Here is a 22,511-nt window from a genome sequence, read left to right on the forward strand (position 1 = left end):
GAGCCCCTCTGCCAGTCAGGAGGAGAGCTTCAGGCCCCCAGCCCTCAAGGGTTAACCTCTCAGACTGCCAAGCAAAATACTGCAATTACACAGACAGTCAAAGGCCACACGCAATTTCCAGAGCTATTTACACAGTTAGAAGCCCCCCCCCCTCTCGAGAAACACCAAGAATAGGCAGAATTAAGATAGTGGAGAAAGGTAAGAAAGGCTTTTAAATACCCTTTGCCCACCCGTGGCTGCAAGTCATTCAAAAAGAAGCCTGCAACACATTCAATATGCAGCATAATGTACATCGGAAATAAGGATGAATTCAAAAACAAATTTCAAAAGCACCTGTTACAATAGTAAATATAAAATACAGACCCTATGGAAAGCTTAAAATATGAAGAGGTTTTAGATACCAATAAAAACCTCTATTCCCATAATTCTATGTGTGATTGTATATCATAATAAATAATAATAATAATAATAAATTATCTGGAAAATAAATTACTAATGAAGCTTGAAAGAATGCAAAGCTTTCATCAAAGCAAAAGGTGGCTACCTTTAGAATCTAAAATCTAAAACATATTGTGGTTTGTTTAACACTTTTTTGTTTACCACATCATTCCGTGTTCCTTCATTGTTTTGATGTCTCCAATATGTCTGCAATGTAGACAAATATAAATAAATAAAATAAAAATCAAGAAAAACCATTGAATGAGAAGATATCCAAATTTTTGACTGGTACTGTACATGAATGTTGTATTTTGGACAATGAATCAAATCAATTCAAAGTGCTTATAACACTGATGCAAAAAATATTAAATTTGAAAGCTTGTCAATGATTTTTAACATTGCTCACAACCGTCTAGTGCAGTGCAAGCTGCAGCTAAGGGGTAAAAATATCACATATCTGCTCCGTGCATAATTTCTGAGGTCAAAGTCTGTAGTGTCATGAATTGCATTACATTACCGGCCTCCTGTTATGTGCCTACCCCATGAACACACAAGTGTATCCAGTAACAAGCCTCAATCCTGCTCAGCAGCAGTCTACAATAAGGTTGTATAAAAAACTAAAAAAAAACTACCTCCTGGTAGGGCCGGTGCAGCGGTGCTCTCAGGGGACCATGGGGGGCCCCAGCAGCCCCTAACCCACACAGCTGTTCTCCAGGTCCAGAACCTCTCCAGAGCCCCGGCAGTTTCTCCTGCATTAGGGACTGCGTGCCTGGGGGGGAGGTACAATAGAGAACTACTAATAACAACATCCAACATTGCAGGCCCGGGGTCAGACGCAGACCGTGACCCTCGCAGCACCAGAATCTGGACGGGAGCCAGGACACAGGGCCACGTCGCAGCCTGGGAGAGCAAGGTGAAGAGGGGTGAGGCGGGGTGCAGGGGGGTGGGTCTGTGGGTGGCGGGAGCTTTCAGGTCTCCTTTCACTTCCTGCTTGGTGCACCGTGGCTGCCACCACCATTTTTGGGGTGGAGGAGGGTTTGCAGACTGGATTATTATGCAGGAGGGAGGGACAGTTCTTTGGATATGGCTACAGATTTTATCTGGAGGCTTGTAGGTGGTATGCTGGCCAGGAGGGTAGATGACAAATGATGAATGTCATATAGCTGAAAAGGATAATGATGGTGGAAAATGGTACCCAGGCAAAAGCGTTCTGCTGCGGCTCAACCACACGAGCAGCGCTGAACTGCAAGCACTCAAGTAACTTAAGAAATATCTGTTTGTGCATTTATACCTGCACTGATGGTCGCAGGTAAAATACACTGTAAACTGTTTATTACAGCTCCAAATTGAGACAGAGTCAGAAATGTAATAAACTGGATTTCTTGTGTGTATCAAAACTAAAAAATTCCTGCTTCGAACAACAATCCACAGTTTGTTTCGTGCAGAGAACAAACACAGAACTCTGCACTGCTCAGGTCCTGCAGGTCAGCCAGCGGTGCACTTATGGTTTCTCACACACTCTCCATCCGAGGGGGGAATACATGGCCCTAATTAGCACCGAGCATCTGGCAAATGTCAGCGTGCGTCTGCGGGCAGCATTCCTATTTACTTAGTAAGCTTTGGAGTCGACTGGAAAAAAAACAGTGCGAGGGGCTTTGCGACGTTTCAGAACGAGGGTCCTGGGAGTGTTTTGTTATCGTACTGTGAGTGACATGTGTGTAATGTAATAGCAGTCCTCTCACTGTCCCCTGACTCTTTTTTCACGGTTAAGTTTTACCAACCGTTTCTCATTCTATTGTACATTGCATGCTCCCATCACCTCACACACACACACACCAACATATCCATTACTGTGTTGGTGTAGTAAAAATACACTTCATGTGGATTTGTTTAATTCATCCGAGTGGCCTTTGCTACTGCTTTTCAGTGGAATCGAGAACTAAATCACTTCACCTCAGAGGTCCTCATACCACTGTTGTCTACTTTTTTGTTTTACATCAATCATTCAGTATTAAAGGGATCGTATTCCGTGTCTGTTTCCCCTGCAGCCAAATAACAGTTTAATCGCTTCTTGTGATTCTGGGTTGTACTTGAAACTGAAAACATCACATATGAAGAGAAATCAAATCTGACTGCACTTCTGTTCCCATAACCTCAGCAGAGAAACAACCTGTCTTCACACGTTCACCTCACCCTCCCCTTGTTCCCTTGCATTTCGGCACCAGCTTGCCACTGATCCTCTCTGATGCTCATTGTATACTCACAACACTGTGCTCACTTTATACACAGAGCTGAAAATGATCCAACGTGTAAACACCCAGGTGAAACCCAGGGCTCCTGTGCAAACAGCAAAAGATAAGTGCGGTTCACAGCAGTTCAGTACACTCCCTGTGACGCTACGGCACAGAGTCGGCTCCATCGCAGCTCCGATCTCCAACCTGACAAGATTACACAGAGGCTTCCTGTCTCCTCGGCCCCCCGATACCATCTCTGCCTGACTTCTCGCTCCCCTCCCTCCCCGTCCACGGCTCCGTCCCGGCCTCAGATAGCACCAATTACAGCCTTTAATAAGAAAACTACATCGAGAAAAGCAAGTGTTCATCCAGCTCCAATGCAGCATGCCTCATTTAAGAGATTAATACACAGGCAGGGCTCTGCAGCACAAGAAAAGTCAGTCTAGAGGAATAACAGCTCAGTAAAGGAGGTCATTCATGTGCAGATCAACATGTAAAACCCACTGCTGATGTTTTCTGCTGATTTCTTTCACAGAAATAACTTCACAATTTAATCCTTCATGCTGTGCACAACATTGACATATGAATGTTTCCCATTCTTCCAGAGTAATTACTCACAGCTCATTTTTATTTAAGCACACACTGGAAATTAGTCCTCCACAGATTTCTCAACAAACAGCCCAACATCCCAGTCAATGTTATGTCATATTTCAGCGCCGCACATGGACTCAATGAAAACCAAATGCCGCAGCAGGTTCCCGTCATTGATGATTATATGTAGTGTGATTACTCATAAAGCACAGGGTCATTTGCATTTGTTCAAATCAATTAAAAACGGCCCAACAGAAAGAGAGCGGAGGGTGAAAAGAACAGTTTTCAATAAACGACCACCATGTTTATCAGGTTGTAATAAAGGAAAAGGAATATTTAACACACATCACATGTGACAAAATAATGAAATCTCCTCATGCTGCTGTCAATCATCATAACAAAATCCAGTGCTTTATGTAAACTAACTCATCTATTTTCATGTCATGTGAATAGAAATCCGGCTTAACACAAGCTTGATCTGAAGTGCACATTGATCCTGAATCATTAAGCCGACAGATGTAATCACAACCACAGGCTCTGGTACACAGATGGAAATCAATTACCATGAATATTGCAAAAAAAAAAAAGAAAGAAAAAGGCCCTCACAGGATTTATTCATCTCATGGACATCTGCTATTTGTTCTAAATCAGTCTGAACAGTTGTGTGTGATTATTGAAGGAGATTAAAGATTTCCTGTGTAAAAACTTATTTCGTCAAAAGCAAAAAAAACAAACATTTCAATTGTTGCAGCTATTTTTGTTTGTGCCTACACTAAAGGTAATTCATCAAAATACAGTTGAACAGCGCGCTTCCTGAGAAATCATGTCGTGACTAAGGGAGACGGGAACCTGCGGACTGGACTCAGGGGACGTCTACTGCTTAACTATCAACACCAGCATTTTCATCACGTCCTTCACTTGAGCAAATTACCATATCAGCAGCATGATCCAAGAGCGGTCCAAGAAACCACAATCTCTGCTCCTTCCGACGCACAATTAAAAGATGTCAAACTCGGTTTCTTTTACAGTGTTTTGGTCCTGGCTGTCAGCTCATCAAACATTATCTTAAAGAGGACTCATTTAGCAGAGAAAAGAGACTGGCCAGGTTCGGTGACAGCTGAGAGAGGGGGGCTTGGTGGCCTCGGGCTATGTGGGTAACCAAGGAGCATAAAAAAAAAAAAAAGGGAACACAATGAGAGGAGCAGTGATGGTGGGAGGGTGTGGAGGAGGAGGGAGACTACAACTCCGCTCTCTCTCCCTCTCCTGGGAACGAAGACGCTGGAGCTCCTCCACACAGGTATCATGTTCAGCAGCTCCCTCGGTATGGTAGGGCTCAAGTCCAAAAACTCCCCAACTGTCTGCCTCGGTGCAGAGAGGTGGAGGCGCCATGAGGTAACAGTAGCAGAAATGCCAACAGGTGAAACCAAATATTCAAGTCAAGCTCGATACTGTTGTTGTCGTCATCTCACAGAATAATGGCACAAAGCCACTTTCTACCTGCTTTTAACGTAAGAGAAATGATTTGCATGATTAAGCATGTTACAACAACTTGGGACAAACGAGTGAAGAAATACAAGAACTGATACATGTACGTTCCTACCTCTTTTTTTTGGTCTTCTTTTTCTTGTGAAATATGAAAAGTGAGCAATGGGGAGCCTGAGACCAATGAACATTGCAGACATAAATCAACCTCCTACATCTTGACTCTGACACAACATAATGGACACACTGTGTCCCACTTACAAAAGCGCAGCAACTAAGGGGCCACTGCTGGATCCGCTGTAATAGCCTCGACTCTGGGAGAAAGTGCCCTGACTTCTTTAGATGTCAATTCGCTGCACCTGAATGGCTGATCAACTGCAGAGGGGGAATACACTGAGATAGACATGTTGAGTGGTGTGCTCCTTTACCCTGGATGTGGCTTTGTTTTTTTATATATATCTATATATAAACCCGACATCTCGAAGGTCAAAGAGCAGGACAACTCAGAAATCAAGGCACATGATGCAGCAGCTTTGTAATTTGTGCCACTTTCATTTTTGATTGACAATGAACAATGACAAAAAAAAAACTCCACAAGAGCGAACCGCTGATGATTGTTTACCAAATCAAAAGCCTAATGAAATTAAGCTCTTGAGAATAGTCTAAACAACATCACAGCCTATAATCTAACATCCTGTGATGTGCATTGTATCACAAGCAATGCTGCAAATAATTGTTTTTCATCTGCTTCATTATTTGTTAGTCGCTGAGTCTATAAAATGTGAGAAAATAATTGAAGACATAGTTACCCGTAGCTCAAGCACAATGTGTTCTTCAAAAATCAAAATTTTTCAAAAGGCACATTCAGATTTCCAGAGCCCCTCTGGCACCTATAACCTGGATTTGGTTGCTGGAAAAAAAAATATATATTTTTTTTCTAAATAATACATTTTCTTTATTTCACTTTCTTGCGAAGAGTTTATGAAAAGATTGATCCCCTCTAATGTCGGGAATTTCATATGAAGCACCTGGAAACAAAATCCACCAACCAAAACTACAAAATCTCACAAAATCACATTTTTAACCTTGTTTGTTTAATACGTATTGAACCCAAATTGTACGAAGACAAATCTGCTTCCTTGAGTCAGCAAAGGTTATCAAGTGACTGTTGAACTTCAAATCAGCGAATTTCCCAATATGTCTAACTTTTCCTTTAAGTAAAACAATGTCCTTTATGCATTTGAGTGTTTACAGACAGGTGCAGTGGGACCAGAGGGTCCCGGAAAGAGTGTGTGTGAACTGTGGAGGGAATAATTAAGCTTCTGTAAACTCAACTGTGTGGTCTGAAGGAGCAAAGAGCGGCTTTCACAACCTTCTGACAACTGCACTGAGGCCTGCAGATCGTCCATACGATGCTCATGCACACAGGTTTGCTCCCCTCGTCTAGCAGGTATGTGAAAACTGGAGGAGCAGCGTCAACACGCTGTATGAAAGTGAGTCGGTGGCATTGTTAAACAGCAATGTGAATTAATGAGACGGTACATAAAACTCGTGAGCCTACGAAACAATAATGACACCTCCCACTAGCAGGTCGGCCGGCTGAGCCTGTGCAGTGCAACGCGAAATGTGCACTCACGGCAGAAAAAAGCAGAGAAAACGACAGTGAGATGAGGCCCCTTGTGGCCACGAGTGGATTCAATCAATCTGAATTAGAGATGTGAAGGGTTCCAAGGTTTTGTCTTGTTTCAAGTGGAGAGGGGAAAAAATTGAAAATTGACCTGGCAGCCTTCATTTAGTGACAATGTGCTAAAGTATCATAAAGTATGATGGGTATTCATCACAGTGATCTGCACAAGCAGGGGCAATACAGTGCCACAAAGGTTTTCAATTGAAAACCATAATACTCATTAGTGTAACACTCAACATCAGCAGCAATCAGAAGTTGCATTAGCTGCGAGAGGGCGCCTGGACAAAATTACATCCCTGCAATGACTAAAGTATGTACAACTCATGCTGGGGAATGCAGTAATCAGGCCTGCTGGACCAGCTTCAACCTTTAAAAGAATGAATAGGAATATGGCTATACGGCCTCCTTTACACATCAACTGCATTATGGCGACATTTAAGTGGTGACCTGTTCAGTTTCTACAGTTTTCTGCGCAATTTCATTTAATCAGTGTAAGTATCCTGTATGATAAGGGAGGAAAAGAGAATAGGCAGGAATGCTAAAGAAATTCACCTCACTATTCTGTATAAAAAGCAGAGATATGAAACATTTACAAGCAAATAATATAGCAGTGATTTGAATTTATTGGATTACTTGCTGAATTAAAAGAATAATTAATTTATCTGAAAAAGGGAATTTAAGAAAACATTGAAAGGTGGAGTGTGGCTCTGACTTTGGACAAACAGAGAACCACTTTTTTCTCTGCATCAAAAATTATCTTTTATATTTGGATATAGAATTTGGGTTAATTTGTACTATAATAGTTGTTTGTAATGAGTGTAGATTCTACACATTATTTTTTTTAAATAATAAAAAATAATTACAAACCATAAAATATGCAATTTTTTTTTTAGCATTTTTCTCTTTGAAAACTACCAACTATTATTAATTGCTTTAAATTTTTCTGTCAGTCATCTAATCATTTGATCAACTAATCAGTTCAGCTCTAGAACACGAGTCCATAAATTAATCCATCACTTTGTACCAAGCTGAAATATCTCACATACATTTTTGTGAATTTTGTTCATGGTCTCCAGAATATGAACCCTCCTGAGATGAGCAATCACTTGGCTTTTCCTCTAATGACATCATGACGTTGACTTTTCTGTTTTCATTTACATAGCTTTATATCTATTTGACATTCATGGTTCCCAGAGGATCAACTGTAAAAACTGAATTTTCATCATTGACATCTTCAGGTCAAATCTTCCAAAAAAAGAGCAATATTCTTCAATAACGTATTTTTGACTGCCTCTGGTTTGTGCTAATTAGCAAAACATTAGTATGCTATTACACTAAAATCTATATTAACATTGTTAATCAACATTTTTTCTTTTGTCGTTGTTTGTCTCCTTTTTCTTATTTTGTAAAATCTCTGACCTCTGATGCCAGCATTGAATATTGTGTCCACATTAAGTACAAATATATTCTCAAAATCTTAAAATGAACGAAACCATGAATGACAAAACAAGAATTGTTGTTTTATTTTCTTCTCGTCAACAAAACTCCCACCATTCGAGGAATATACAAAACCATTTTTTTTATATTTTCAGTCTGAAGTGCTTCAAACACATTGGGAAACGTTTTAACAAAAGATCTTGTAAAAAATGTCTGTGATGGAGAAGAAGCCATGTTTGTCTGCACGTTAGTGGACGTCCTATCACCTGTGAAATATTCTTGCTACGTCACACAATGTGATTAAACACATGAGAAAAAACAGGACGTCTCACCCTCCAGCTGCACTCTTCTCCTCTACTACTGTATCAGCTGGGAAACAGACAGGCGTATTCCATTGGAACCTATCACTGCTACACCAGTCACTATACATTTGTAACACTCTTGAATTAAAACTGATTGTGTCACATTAGGAGAAGCTTCCTCTTGGTTGCAGCTAAAGTCTGTGATGATGTGGGCTTTGTACAGACAGGGCACAGCACCTGTAAGTTGAGAGGGTGGGCTCCAGGCCGGCAGCATCTCACGTTCTGATCAGGCCTGCGTTGCGAGCCTCTCAATGATTCTCCTGTAGTCTTCAACAACAACCTGATAACTCTTCTCCAGCTCCTCGTGCTGCGTCTGAGTGTCCATCTGACCCATGTGGGACACCAGCTCCTCCGGCCGCAGGCACTTCCTCATCTTTGCCAGCTCCCTCTGGTTCTTCTGTAAAATAAGAAAATAAGTACATGTCATTGAGGTTGTTATATATATCAAATTGACAATACTAGTACCTGCCTGTTTGGAATGGGCTGGTTGCTTGACCTGTGGAGTCATTTCAGAATTAATCCTTAATATTAGTGTGCCCTCCTCGAACAGTTCTGCAATATGCTGTCATTTTTTATTGCTTGCATGCTGGACGTGTTTTATAAACAGCCTGTGGAGCAGCACTGACAGCAAGGCCCTGTTGCCTGTTTATTCAAATTTGATTTATATTGAACGTATCACACGTCCAAATTGCACCAAAACACTGCACTTCAATACACATGCCAAGTGTGAAGTCATTGAGATGAATGGTTGTCGTAATATGAGAGCCAGATGCAGAGATTTCTGGAATTAGTAGATAGAAGGTAGATGAGGTGAATAAGGTGTATTTTTTCCCCATATACATGTAGGTACCACTTATAATAAGTAACAAGGGCCTATCATTTTTACCCTATACTTTGTAGGAGAGAAGTATATTCTTCACAACATATACATTGCTAGATAACGGTATAAACATTTGTTAAGTGCTGAGAGGTTTTGGACATGGATGGACGCGTACACGTTCATTCAGTCCAGTGCAATTTGCTGCTTGTATGCATACACATGCAGACATGGTCAGCAGGGAATTGGGGGAAAGAGCAGAAAATGTATAATGTCCCTCACAGAGCAGCAGTCTCTGCCATTCAGCTAACAACACACTACATCTCCTCAGGGAAGGAAAAATGGTCTGCATCTGGCCACCAGATCTTTCCTTGCCACTCTCCCAAGGAATTCCTGCTCCCCTCTCCACCACATAGGTCTTTTCCATGTCAGATTCTGCCCTGTTTTTTGAGACGTGCGGTTTCCCCACTGACAGCTAATTCTCTAATGGCCGGTATGTGAAGTCTTGGCGAGCAGCTCAAATATAAAACGTCACGAGCAAACAGGATGCAGGGTGTTATGTTGGTGCACACAGATCCAGCCAGTATTTCCCACTGACAAGTCTGGTGAAACAGAATCAAAGATTATGATATTCTGTTCCCTAATCTTAAATCTGTTAGACTACATGTCTGAAAAGAAAACTTTCCCTAAAAAATATGAGGAAAATAACACAAAAAAAGCGATTAGATAAAATTGCACTGTTTTCCCGGTGCAGTTCAAAATGCGCTGCAATAGTAAAGCTCAAGAAGTCTGAATAGTGGAAGCTTTTTGACAAAGTGCTTTAAACACACTTTCATGAAAATTATTTCTCCCAAAGAAATGCAAATCCCGACTAATGATGTGCCTGAATAGAAAAAAGCTCCAGCAGCAGCAGAACCACAGGCACCAGGAGCGCCCTATTGTGGCTGAAACAATATGACACTAATAATCTATCAATTTTCACAGGATCAAATTTTAAAGTTCAAATTTGCGGCTGTTTTAAAAGGGTGACATAATAAATAGTAACAATACGGAGCTGTAAGCCATTTAAATGTGTGCTGTACATGGGACGCTTCACTTCCTGCACTGAGCAGCTGCAATGTTTTGCTAACAAACGACTGGATTCTTGTTTGACAGCAAATTTATTTGAATACATGAGTAGATCTCTCACTCTAATCTCGGACTGCATCCAGATTTGACCCTCTCTTCATTCACATGCTGCTCTGAAGCTGTGACGAAAGAATCCTCACCCTGTATGGTCCAAATAGCCTCTTCTTCACCTCCAAACGGTACTCTCTGGCTTTTTCTTCATCGCTCATGTCCGTGGCTCTCAGACGCAGGATTTCGTACACACGCCTCGCATGTTTCTGTCAAAGAAAAATCACCCACCAAAATTAATGTATGTCAGTACGCTTCAACAGGAAGCTACCACACTTCCTTGCACAATGGCTGCAGGAAATCATAAGCTATTCAGGGTGTATAATAAAATCAGGCATCTGCACATTTGTTCCAACAGCAAAGTTTTCTCAAGCCTCAACTTTTCTATTAATATCACTGAGTCCACTGAGATTGATTATCAGCTAAGGAACTGACATGAGATTTATATGTATTTTAAGTCAAAGTTGCAAAATTTTGAAACACAGATAATATTGAAAGTTCTTGTTTTGCCATATGACAAGAAAAGAGATAAATTAATCTTGATGTAAAAGCTGAAAATCTAAGTTCTGATGACATTTTAAAGGCTCAGCTAATACAAAACAGATGAATTGATAGAAAGAAAATGACTTGAGCTGCAGCTTTATGTGGCACCTTGTTGATTTTTAACTTGTCTTGAGCCTCTTTGATCATGTCAGCTGAGAAACCCAGGTGCAGCTTGTCCACTGCGAAGGACGACAGGCCCTGACAAAGTTTGACCAACACGTAGTCTCTCAGCTTCACGTAGTTCTCAGAGGGGTCTTCAGCTGCAAAGGTCATACAATTAAAATGTGTTAACTGTGCTGCTCTCGTGGTTTGTAAATCATTTACGTGACACATGGTGCAATTCAGTACATGTTCCTGCTGATATTGTGGCCAGTATGTATCCAGAGTTACAGACATATTTCAAGATAAAAAAGAAATTACTTTTCGTAAACAGTGAAGAACTAGAATGGTAAGTACAGTACATTGCAAGCCCTCCAAATTAACTCACCCCCTGGATCCACCAACCACAGAGAAAATGTATTTAAACTGCACGTGGGTGACACGAGGATCTCAGATTAAATGTTTATCCACTCCTCCTTCAACACAGTAAATGGCATTTAGAAAAAAAATAAAATTCACGCTCACCTGTGATGTCTTGCACTTTGGGCAGGCTGCAATAAAATCTGTGCACTGCCTCCAGGAGCTGAGCTCCATGACCCTCTCCTTGGAATGGAGGCAGGATCAACATTTGGCTGTTAAGTTAAAGGGTGGAAAGAGATACAAACAAAATCAATGAGGAAACAAGTAAAACACCCATAAAACTAATTTATGAGGCATCTGAGTCGTTGTCCTTTGATTAAAAGCAGAAAACAATAGATTGTTATACTGATCCATCAATGCATCAAATCAAATCACATCAAAAGCTTATCTATAAAGTTGTTTTCAGATACAAATCACCCTGGTTTGGTAATGAAACAAAATCTGGCTGAATGCTTGGCTATATAAGCCAGTAATTTGGGCTCTTTGGGAAGAGGATAAAGAAATGTATAATTTTCCACTCCCTTTTCATACAATAGAATGGGACGGCACGTGCTGCCCCAGCAATTACCTTACACGTGGTCGGGTTTTGTCTGGGTACACGTAGTAATTATAAACTGTCATGTAGCCAACAGTTGCGTAGAGAGTCTCCCCATCTTTATTGTACTTTTCAAATCTGCAGAGAAAACACAAAGGCAAACAGGTCAATTACAGGCACACTCCCAATCCAGTGACCATTTTAGCCCGCGTGTTCCCCTGCCCGCCCTTCACCCCCACAACGTCAGCGTGTTAGAGTAGCCAGGCCCCGATTGGTACACCTGCTACAACCTGAATACATTATGCACTTAATTGGAGTACTGCAACTTAGAGGAAGAGAAGGGGCTGGAGGAGGGACTGAGCTCCTCAAAATCACTTCAGTCCATTTTCCCTATTGTCGGTATTAATAGGTGCCAGGGTAAAGAAAACACTGGCAGAGGCTCTTTTTACTGTTAAGACATTGTTCAGTGTTTCAAAAGACAACAGTATTCAATTCAGCTCTTGCCCCTGAAAAATCTGAAAAGGGCTTTCGGCACAAAGGAAGCCTCTTGCCTGATCAACAATTCTCCTACAGGGGAAATATAATCAAACTGGCCGGGTAATTGGTCACAAGCGCCTCAAAAGGGGGCTTTGTTTTTCAATGACACAATAAAGGCTTCAGCATAGGGGTGGGTGCGAGAGGGGTGGTGGGGGGGTTGATGTCAATTAAGAAGGGCACTCACACAAGAAAGAAGTCCCAACGATCGTCGTCTGCGTCGATGAAGCTGGCAGTCTCTATGAACCACATGAGGAAGGTCTGCAGGCGCTCGTGGTACTCTTGGAATCCTGGGCAGGTGATATCAGCCTGGGGCCAAAACAGCACAAAACAAACATTTGAGGCGGATTAGAGTTAATTCTCACCCCTCCTGTCTGATTTAAAACTATTACAAAAAGTTAAAACTATGTTTAGAATCCAAACTGCCTGATCACTCAAGCCAGGTGGTAAGTGATGTTCCTACCTTGTGAATCTGGTATGTGAGTTCTCCGGCCTCCTCGCTGTGGACTGTGTACGTGTGAAGCTGAGTGCCGAAGGGCTTGAAATTGGCCTCTTTCTCCAGGAGTGAGATGAAGTCGTCTGTGTTGCAGGTGAACCCAGCGGGAACGATTTCACGGACCTTCCCTTCAACCTCATCAGGCTGGATAACGTCATGTGAATGAATTTATAAATTAAAAAAATTCAATTAAAAAAGGGGCAAACTATAGTATTATTTCTTTGTTAAGCTGCTTTCAGACATGCACTGAACTTCCTGAAATTATCCTGAGGTGCTGTATGTGAGAACACAAATAACCAAGTCATTTGCTGCGGACCATCCCCACAGCCAGCCTTCCAGTAAAAACTCTGGATAATGTCCAAATGAGCCCATATAGGCCACGTCGGTGATGTTTAAACTTATAAAAATCAAAGAATTAAAAAATCTCAGGATGATAAAGAGGTGCTTTATATCAACATGCACCACCCCACGCCAGAACGTTCTGGACCTTCTCCTGTTGTTGTGATCGTGTCTGACCTTCATGAACGCCTGCTGCGTTGATAATGTTCGAAAGATAAAGTCCAGAGAAAGTCCAGACCTTGTTATCCAGACATTTTCCGGAGTTCCTGTCTAAAAATAACTTAAGACACATGTTTAAATATATTCTGTGACATACACACCGATTTCATGTTCACAGAAATGACTAAATAAATTATGAAAGTCTGCAAAAAAAGGTAATATAACAGTGGAAGCTTACATGTTTTGTGGTGATGAAAAGAAAACCATTAGGCAATTAAAACTGTCAGCTGAGCAGAGACCACAGCAGCCCCCTCCCCCTCTCCCGGTGAAAAGACCACTTAAATCAGTACATTTACTACTTATGTTAAACCATGAATATGTGATGAAGTTGCCACAATAAAAGCATTTCTGCGTCTCACTGGGAAATAAAATCTTGTGAATTGATCTCAACTTAACAAACCTTTGGGGCCATCCATAATAGAGGCCTCTCCTCTAATCCTGCCAAGTGAACCCAATCAAATGAATTTGCCCCTGCGTTTTTCAAAGAGCCTCAGAGACAAAGGGGCCCTACCCTTGGACTTTTTACTCAGTGCAACGTGTGGTTAGTTCAGCTGTAATGTTTGCATTGTATCCATTTCCACAAGGATTGACATGAGAACACTTTGCTGAGCAGCCCTTTCACACCATTTACATGTGTGATGGGCATTATTTCGGCACAGAGACCCTCGCTGCTCAGCATTGAAAACTGGGAAATGAAGACGGTCTGAGCAAAATGCACTACAAAAGGCTAATACAACATACTGCTAATTCCCCCCTTTCAGACATCAGCTAATATCTAACTGGAAGTAATGCACCTGCAGCTGAATGCCTCTTAACCATTGTAATTGTTCAGCCACATTTCTAAGGAACATGGAGCATACTTAAAAGGCCATGGACAAACAAGTCCCTTTGTCCGGGCCACTCTCCTACATACTAGACACTAAATTGCACAGCCTTCCAGAATAGATGCCTTAGTTTGGCATGAATATAACTTAACAATCTCCCTTTAGAACACTTTGTTAATGTCTTTGATTTCCAACAAAAAGAACAAAGGGGCAACAACCTATCTAATTTGTTGTGTTGGTATTATTTTCTTGCCTTAATCGACTTCAAAGACCAAACCACGATCAAGATTTACAGTTATCTTTCTGTTCGTTAATTTTTAAATTAATTTAAAACTTGGAACATGTTTACAACATCTGCATCTAACCACTACAAACACCACAAAGGCTCTGGCACTAAGATCAGCATTTTGTATGAGAGCTGCAGTCGTACATGTTTTCGACTGATTTAAAGGAAACAAGGTGATATTTGATTATCGTCTCGTATCGACATGGCAGCTGCATAAACTCCATCTCTGCCTCCCCTCGCCTCTCTTCTCTCACCAGCTGCACCGCACCCCGACCATCCATGCACACTCAGAGACAAACACTCTTCAGACGCAGCCTGAACTCTGCTGCTCCCTCGCTCCCTGCCTCTACAGCAGCTGCACTCAAACCCTTAACAAGGTGAACACTCAGGGGTCAACGCTCAACAGTGAAGCAGTAGCGACGCAGAGAGAGCGAGTTAGCCATTGCGTTTCAGTTTGAATATCAGCTTCAAACTACGTTCCTAAAAAAGTCTAATGGCTCTCTTTATGTTTAAAAACAGTAAATTGGTTCCTTCTTTATTTTGGAGTTGCCAGAGATGAGAGTGATGTGGTGCTCATCACTCCCAGATCAGGCAGCACCAGCACTGTTATATGGGCTAATTTGTAATCTGAGTGCATCCACAGAAATATCAAATCCTGCTCCCACTTCCACCAGTTGAAGGCCACATTGTCCAGTATGGGGCCCCCTGCTGTCTCTACACAGGACAGATGTCCCTGAGCTGAATCATCTGACCTCAATAGGGGCCCTGGCTAATTCTTGCACGTTTTCTGCATTGACTATTTCAGGAAATAATCAAAGCAGCCAGTGGCCTCTTGTGCAGGAGGAACCAGGACAAGTATTTTGCCTAACTGTCCATTTTGGTCCAAATACTGGCTGTTGATATGTAAATTATTCGGTCTGATGACAGAAAAAAAAGTAGAAAGTTGTACATACTAAGCAATGCTGCTCTCACAGGAACACTGAAACTACAGAGCCATTATCTGACCGATTAATCAATAAAGTAATCATGATATAAACTGGGTGTCTCCATTTAAATAAGTGGAATCTAAATCAGTTTACAGAAATTCACCCTCAAAGATTGTTTTCATCGTTGATGCCTTCAACAACTCTTCCCTCCTGGAAATGTATATACAAGACATCCAGCCGTGTCACATTACTCCTCCTGCTGATTCAATCACACAAACCTCTGAAAAAATCAATATCTCATGTAAGACCCCACGTACGAAACCATTTAAAATCCTTCTCTTCCGACGGGGAGGAGTAGGATTAGTGTCCCCAGACACAGGGGACCATGGTGGGATGAGATTTAGTCTAACAAAACAGGAGATTTCTGACGGGAATAATATCACCCCCCCAGGGAGGCCACAAGTTACTTCAGTAAGTGAAGAAACAAGAAACTACTACAAAACAAATACAATAGACCAGAGGACTAACTAAAAATAAGTGATCGCACTGTTCCTCTGTAAAACAAACATTATGGCAGTTTGACTGTCAAAGTTAGTTTGATTTAATAAACACCAAACTGTAGATGACACCGGGTATTGAAAAGTAACGTTACCCAACTACATTAAAAATACAATAATAAGTATTTTTGCTTTCTTCATATTACCAACTTTTTTTTTTTCTTTCAAAAATTATATTACACGTTACTCATATTTGTCTATTCTCCATCATTAGTTATTAGAAATGCCTCTTGGGTTTGGGTGGGTTGGAATGAGGTTAGTAATTGATAATCACTGAACACTGTCATTTGTTAGTGTTACCAACTTCTGGGCAAAACTAATCAAGAGATTTTTTGGGGAAAAGAAAAATCCTGTTATCATAGTGCACCAAAAACTACAAACTCCGAACCATCATAAAGTTGAATCAACAACTTCCTAAACTAGTTTAATCAAAACATGAATATTGTAACCTTCATGAGTGTAGGATGTATGGCAAACTTGTTGAAATGTGCCTACATTAGCTTTCTGTACCTAATAAACTGAAAATAGAGTAAAATCTTGTCCTGACTTTCTCTTAAAACAGGTTTTGCTCTGATTCCACTGCTTTACATTCACATAAATCATCCAGAGCCTGTAGCAGAGATATCCTAACAGGATGAGGTTGCCACCACCAGGCTTTACTGTGGGGTAGGTGTGTTTCTGCTGATAATTAGTGTTTAGTTTATGTAATATATGATTATAATGCTGCGCAAAAAGCTCAAATTTGGTCTCATCTTTTATTTCTGGAAACTCAGCATCTGTACATTATCAGTATCTCTCAGCAATGACACCCTGTGGCTCCTTCAGAGTTCACAGACCTCATGATGGCCACCATCACAAGCATCTTCCTCAAATAGACTACAGCTTCCTTTGCTCATCCAACTCATGCGTTAAATATTTGGTCTTCAGCTGCTAGATGGTTGACCTTGTTCATCTGTCGCTATGTAATTCCTTTTCCAGTTGTAATAATATGCAGAGAGACGACATCCTCTAAATTATGAAGGATAATGAAATTCTTGTCCTACCTCCACACAATCAAAAGTCTCAGTAACTTTTGAGGAGTATTTCACTTTGAAGAGGGTGCTCAGGTTTCCGGCCGTGTAGAAGAGCTGTATCTGAAGACCTTTGTATCCAAAAGCGACCTCGCTGCAGAAAAAGTGATTCGATCTTTAAAAAACCTTGTGAGGTTAAACATGCCACAAACTTCAAAGATAAAATGATAAAATAGCTGGTTCATGTTATATTTGGAGGACAAAACATCTGATCTATTCTAATTTAACAAAATTCAATATAATCATTGAGTGGATGACCAATATTTGCTGGAGGTTTGGCCATGAATTTCAGACATGTTGCATTGTTCCCTTCACCACCACACGGCTGGCGGTTTATAGCAAAATAGATTTCATCATTATGCCATGTGTGATTGAGCTTTACTAGCAATTACGCTCGCTGAAATAATTAATGCCCTAATTAGTGAGTTCCCTTTGAGCTGATTGCAGCAAGAGCAAAAATAACCAATCCTAGTTTTGACTAATTTGGAAATGCAATTTGGAGCGTAACGAAATGCTGCTGTAAGCCTGCACACAGACACAGGTGTCACTGCCAACAACAACGTCAGGATAACAACGTCTCTCTTGTGTAACATATCAGGACAACAAAGTGACTCTTTGCAGCTTTTGGAGGCTAAAACAACTTGAAAGACAAGCCACATCTACACCACATACTTGACTTCATGTCAGAAAAGATGATACAATATAATAAAGTAGAGTCATGTTTCTAATTTAAAAGCTCTCGACACTAAAGGCCCAAAAAGAAACATGAGAGTACAATATAAGAATAATTCATGATGGATGAAACATATGTGAAAACAGAAAAGCTGTAGCATTGACAGGTCAGCTCTGGGGATTATGTTTTCTGTTAATACAATTAAAGAAATGGAAAATTCTGTCACATCAACGGGTTACGGAGAAAAGCACATGTTTTAAAGGTTCCTGAGGGAAATCAAGTCTGTTTTTGATGAGTCTGCCTTTTCATTTATGAAGCATGTTTTAATCTGTAAACAGTGTGGCAATTTGTGAAATATATAGATGTAAATGAGGGTCAAAGAGATTGTAAAATAGCTTTGAAACAATGCTCACAAATAATTAAAATGTCTGTAGATGTAAATTAACATTTGTAAACCTGTAAAGGTTTAAGCATGTGTAGAAAAAGAAAAGGGGACTGCTTATTTACAACTATACATTTTAGGTTAGACTTTAAACATTACTTTACAAGTGTAATAATGGTTTGACCCTAATTTGAGCACATAGAAATATGGATATTCACTCTTTTCCAACAGCATGATAAGAAAAAAACACATCAAACTAATGTCTGTGCATCAACTATAGAAATGAAGTGAGACCATGGTTAACCTTCCTTAGCATAAAGACTAGAAGCAGGAGGAAACGGCAAGAATGACTCTGAAATTGTACCCCAATCCAAGCTTAATTTTTCAAGTGTGAATGGAGCCAAAAGACTATTTTTGACTGAATTTATAATGTACATTTAAAAACTGCTACGGGGGCTTTGGGCACATTCAGTAACATCGCTCCTGAGTATAAACTTAAAGGTACAGTGTGTAGAATTAAGTGATATCGAGTGTTGAAATTGCATGTTGCAGCTGAACACCCCTCACCTCACCCTCTCCTTCCTTCCAAACATGAAAAATAACCTGTGGCAGCCTTCTGTTGTCATAAATACTCAAAAGGTGTTTAGTTTGTTCAGTCTGGACTAATTTAAAAAACATGGCGGCCTCCGTAGAGAGGAACCCATCGATGTAAATATAAGGTATTTGAATATAAAGGGCCTTTTCTGGGGTAAAGAAAACTACAATTCATATAATTTAGATGAAACGAACTAGTGAAAACATCATGAGGATTAGTCTACATTAAATATCTGCCAATGGATCCCTTTCACCTGAATCTTACACACTGGACCTTTAAGGTCAATAATCTTACAAGTTAAGTTTGTCAACTCACAGGTGTGTATATTTATATGGATCTAAAGTGAGGCAGCACTGCTGAGGAAGATATAAGCTATGCGATAGAAATTATTTTTTTGCACAGGGCTTTGTTTCTCTATCACTATGAAAAGTAACATCATTATGATAAATTAAATTACTCACTCATCTCCGAAGATTTGGTGGCTGTATTCTGGGTGGAATGTGGTGCCATCATCTTCAACATCTTCAGGAAAGCGAACTGTGAGGAAAGAAGAGGAGAAGCAATTAAAACTCAGTCATCTTACTCATATACCGATATTATATGTATTATATATTTACATGTACAATAAAGAAAAACATTAACATACCAAGCTTCAAACAGATGGCTTCATTGGTGTCACACTTGTATTCAGCCAGCTTTTTCTCCATGGTATTTACAGCTGAGGAATCAAAGTTTTTTTATTAGTTCTTTAAAATGACCCACTTTCTACTTCTCCATTTCATCTCATACGTGGCACTGCAATGATCAGACAATTAGATAATACCTTTATGACAAATCTTATAACATAGGACAAGATGGTGAATATCCTTTGTACGTTTGAAGGTCTTCTGCACAATTTAAGTAACCAGCTACAATTAGACATTAGCAGGTGTTAGCGGTCACCAGCGGATGTTAGGGACATAACTATTGCAGTTGTTCACATTAGCGTCATCAAGTGTTTTGGCCTTGCAATCAACGATACAGGCCGAACTTGATTGTACGCTGAGGCTACAGGCAAATCTTTATTTTCATACATGATAGTGAACTGAACACTATCGGTTGTTAAGACAACAACACTCTCTACTGTCACCCGGGCCTGATTTTTTTTTGTAATTTTTGATTGTGTGCTGGTTATATTCTTAATTTATTACTTTGTCTATAAAATGGCTAAAATACTCAGTCCACTGTATTTAGCCAGTTTTTATCATATTATCAAATGTTTGTTGTGTCTGCACAATTTGCTAACAGCAGACAATCATTTTTTAATGACATAAAGCAAATCATCACATTAAAGAACATGGAGCCATTGAATATTTATAATGTCTCTAACAGCAGAATTGATTTACTTACTATCAATATAGTCAAGGCCTTGTTTTTTGGTGATGACCTGATTCTCTATACCTCCAATATTCATACACTTTGAAGTTGCATTAGCCTCATGTGAGTAACACAGAAGACAGAGATGTGCTTCAGATAGATAGATGGATGGATAGATAGATGGATGGATGGATAGATGGATAGATAGCTTTGAGTGCCATCCTCCTTTCAAACTAAATATCTGTCAGGATTAACACACGAATGTTCTGAAATTGTAGTAAGTGTCAGATGAGGTAACATCAGCTGTTGGCTCAATATATTAACACTGTGTCGTGTGAGAAAACACATAGACGCGCTCACTATCATCACTGAGCACGCGCCAAGTCATTGAAACACACATTACACGTGAAACCCCAGCGTTACATAAACACATGAACACAATACACGCCATGGCAGCCTGCTAGCATGCTACTGTTGTTAGCAGGCAGGCCCCCACTGCTGTCAATGCAACGCTAGCTAGCTTAGCTCGCTGGACAGAGCACAATGCTCAACCCCAGCGGTGTTAAAGTAGGACTCACGCAGAGTTATCAGTGAACACACATAAAAACACAGACAGGGCAATAAAGACGTGGACGCATTTAGCTGCTTACCCGCCATTTCTGCTCTCTGTGTACTACGGAGCTGTGTTGTCCCAAAAGACCCGCGGAATCGGAACAACTTCCGGGTCCTCGTATTTCCGCGGAAACAGGATGTAGTTTTTTTTTTTCACGGCGCTTGTAGATTTCAAGATTATTTTTTTATTCTGTTAGTTTGCAACATATTATCTCTTAAATGAAACAAAACAGGTGTGTTTGCATGGAATAACCTGTTTAAAAATATATAAATAATTATTAAATATATGTACACACAGAAATGTTGGGATCGAAATACATGTTATCTATAGGTAGATTCATCTGTCAGACATTTTCTGACACTTTATACCATTAATCCATTACTAAGGTAGACAAATATTACACTGGGTGAATCAATAAAATATGTTTATTTCTACCCCAGTATTAGTAGAAAAAGAGTTAAATCAAAGTATTTGAAAGGTAACTCGTAGCTCTGATTACTGTGATACAAACAGTTGGTAAGAAAAAAATGTACTTCCTATCTTAGGTTACAGTAAGGCTGTATCTTAGCAAAATGAGTAGAAATTGAATCTCTAGGGGAATGTGCAAGTGTAAACATCCCTCTGAGCTCTGGTAATCATCCAAGCCTCTGCAATTCTGTCCTGCAGGAGCACCAATGAATGACCTACCCCATCATATTTAAACCACTGTAATTTTACCTCCACTACACCGTCATCACTAGATTATCCTCTTCCTGAACAATACCATACCTTTACAATCCTTAGGCAACATGGAGGAGGCAGAACATGCTGCTTGATCTCTGAACTTCAAACTACAGTTGTTTAGACTTCTGTTCTGGAAATGCAGGGAATGAGAAGATAGAATGCTGTAATGTTTAAGAGGTTTGTTATATGTGTCTGATTATTATATCTATATTATATCTGAGTTATTACACATTTTTCTGTAACTTTAATCGTCCTTTATTGATCCCACAAGGGGAAATTCTTTTTACACAAATTTTTCATTTTATACATGCAGTTTAACCCACAATCCCCCCCCCACACACAGAGGGCTCAAAGACATGCAAAGTCTGAGCTACTGCTGCCCACCTGTATATATTACTGTATATGTTGCTGTAAATATTACAGTACAGGTTGCTATGTATATTACTAGATATGTTAATGCATACATTACTGTATAGATATCTGTTTATGTTGCTGTATGATATTACATATGGTGTTGCATATATTACAGTACATTACTTCACATGTTACTGTGTATATCCCTGCACATGTTTCTGTATGTTAGTACATATTGCTGGATACATATCATCTATATTTCTGTATATATTGCTGAATATGATAATGTATATATCTTTTGCATATCTTACTGTAAATGTTGCTGTATGATGTACTACATATATTACTGGATATTTATCACTGTACATGGTGCTGAATATTATATATGACTGTATATCACTGTATATATTGTAGTATATAGTACTATATACATATCTGTATCCATATATATTACTCTCTCTATATATATTGCTGCATATTGTCAGCATGCTGAATCAGAGCAGCTCAGTGGACCATGTCCTCGCGTGACCCGGGCAGACAGGAAGTGCTGTGACACATCTGCTGATCAACTTTCTCCAGAAACGTATACATACACACACACGCGCGCGCACACACACACACACACACACACTCACACACACACACACACACCCACACAATCTCTCTCTCTCTCCCCTCCCTCTTCTCCTTGATGAACACACACCGCCCTGAAGATAGAATAGGACAATACTTTGTCTAAATAT

At 40.1% G+C, this 22,511-nt stretch overlaps 1 protein-coding gene across 1 annotated transcript; it reads right to left on the reverse strand.

The window, feature by feature from the left end:
- Positions 1–7,931: 7,931 nt before the first annotated feature.
- On the reverse strand, positions 7,932–20,943 carry hat1 (histone acetyltransferase 1). The gene is made up of 11 exons (XM_020090299.2): positions 20,729–20,943; positions 19,369–19,440; positions 19,184–19,259; positions 17,046–17,166; positions 12,819–12,995; positions 12,543–12,664; positions 11,855–11,959; positions 11,392–11,498; positions 10,876–11,027; positions 10,317–10,433; positions 7,932–8,628 (listed from the first exon to the last, which is right to left on the reverse strand). Exons 1-11 carry the CDS (start codon positions 20,733–20,735, stop codon positions 8,458–8,460), a joined length of 1,227 nt encoding a protein of 408 aa, XP_019945858.1. The 5' UTR covers positions 20,736–20,943; the 3' UTR covers positions 7,932–8,457.
- Positions 20,944–22,511: the final 1,568 nt, after the last annotated feature.

Source organism: Paralichthys olivaceus, chromosome 10, assembly GCF_024713975.1.
Source record: "Paralichthys olivaceus isolate ysfri-2021 chromosome 10, ASM2471397v2, whole genome shotgun sequence".
NCBI lineage: Eukaryota > Metazoa > Chordata > Actinopteri > Pleuronectiformes > Paralichthyidae > Paralichthys > Paralichthys olivaceus.

What these genes read in the sequence shown, in the direction of transcription:
- hat1 (XM_020090299.2), bottom strand. An exon ending in CACCAAATCTTCGGAGATGA is followed by an intron (nt 17,167 to 19,183) that starts GTGAGTAATTTA and finishes CTTTTTCTGCAG; the next exon opens with CGAGGTCGCTTTTGGATACA. An exon ending in AGACTTTTGATTGTGTGGAG is followed by an intron (nt 12,996 to 17,045) that starts GTAGGACAAGAA and finishes GACGTTATCCAG; the next exon opens with CCTGATGAGGTTGAAGGGAA.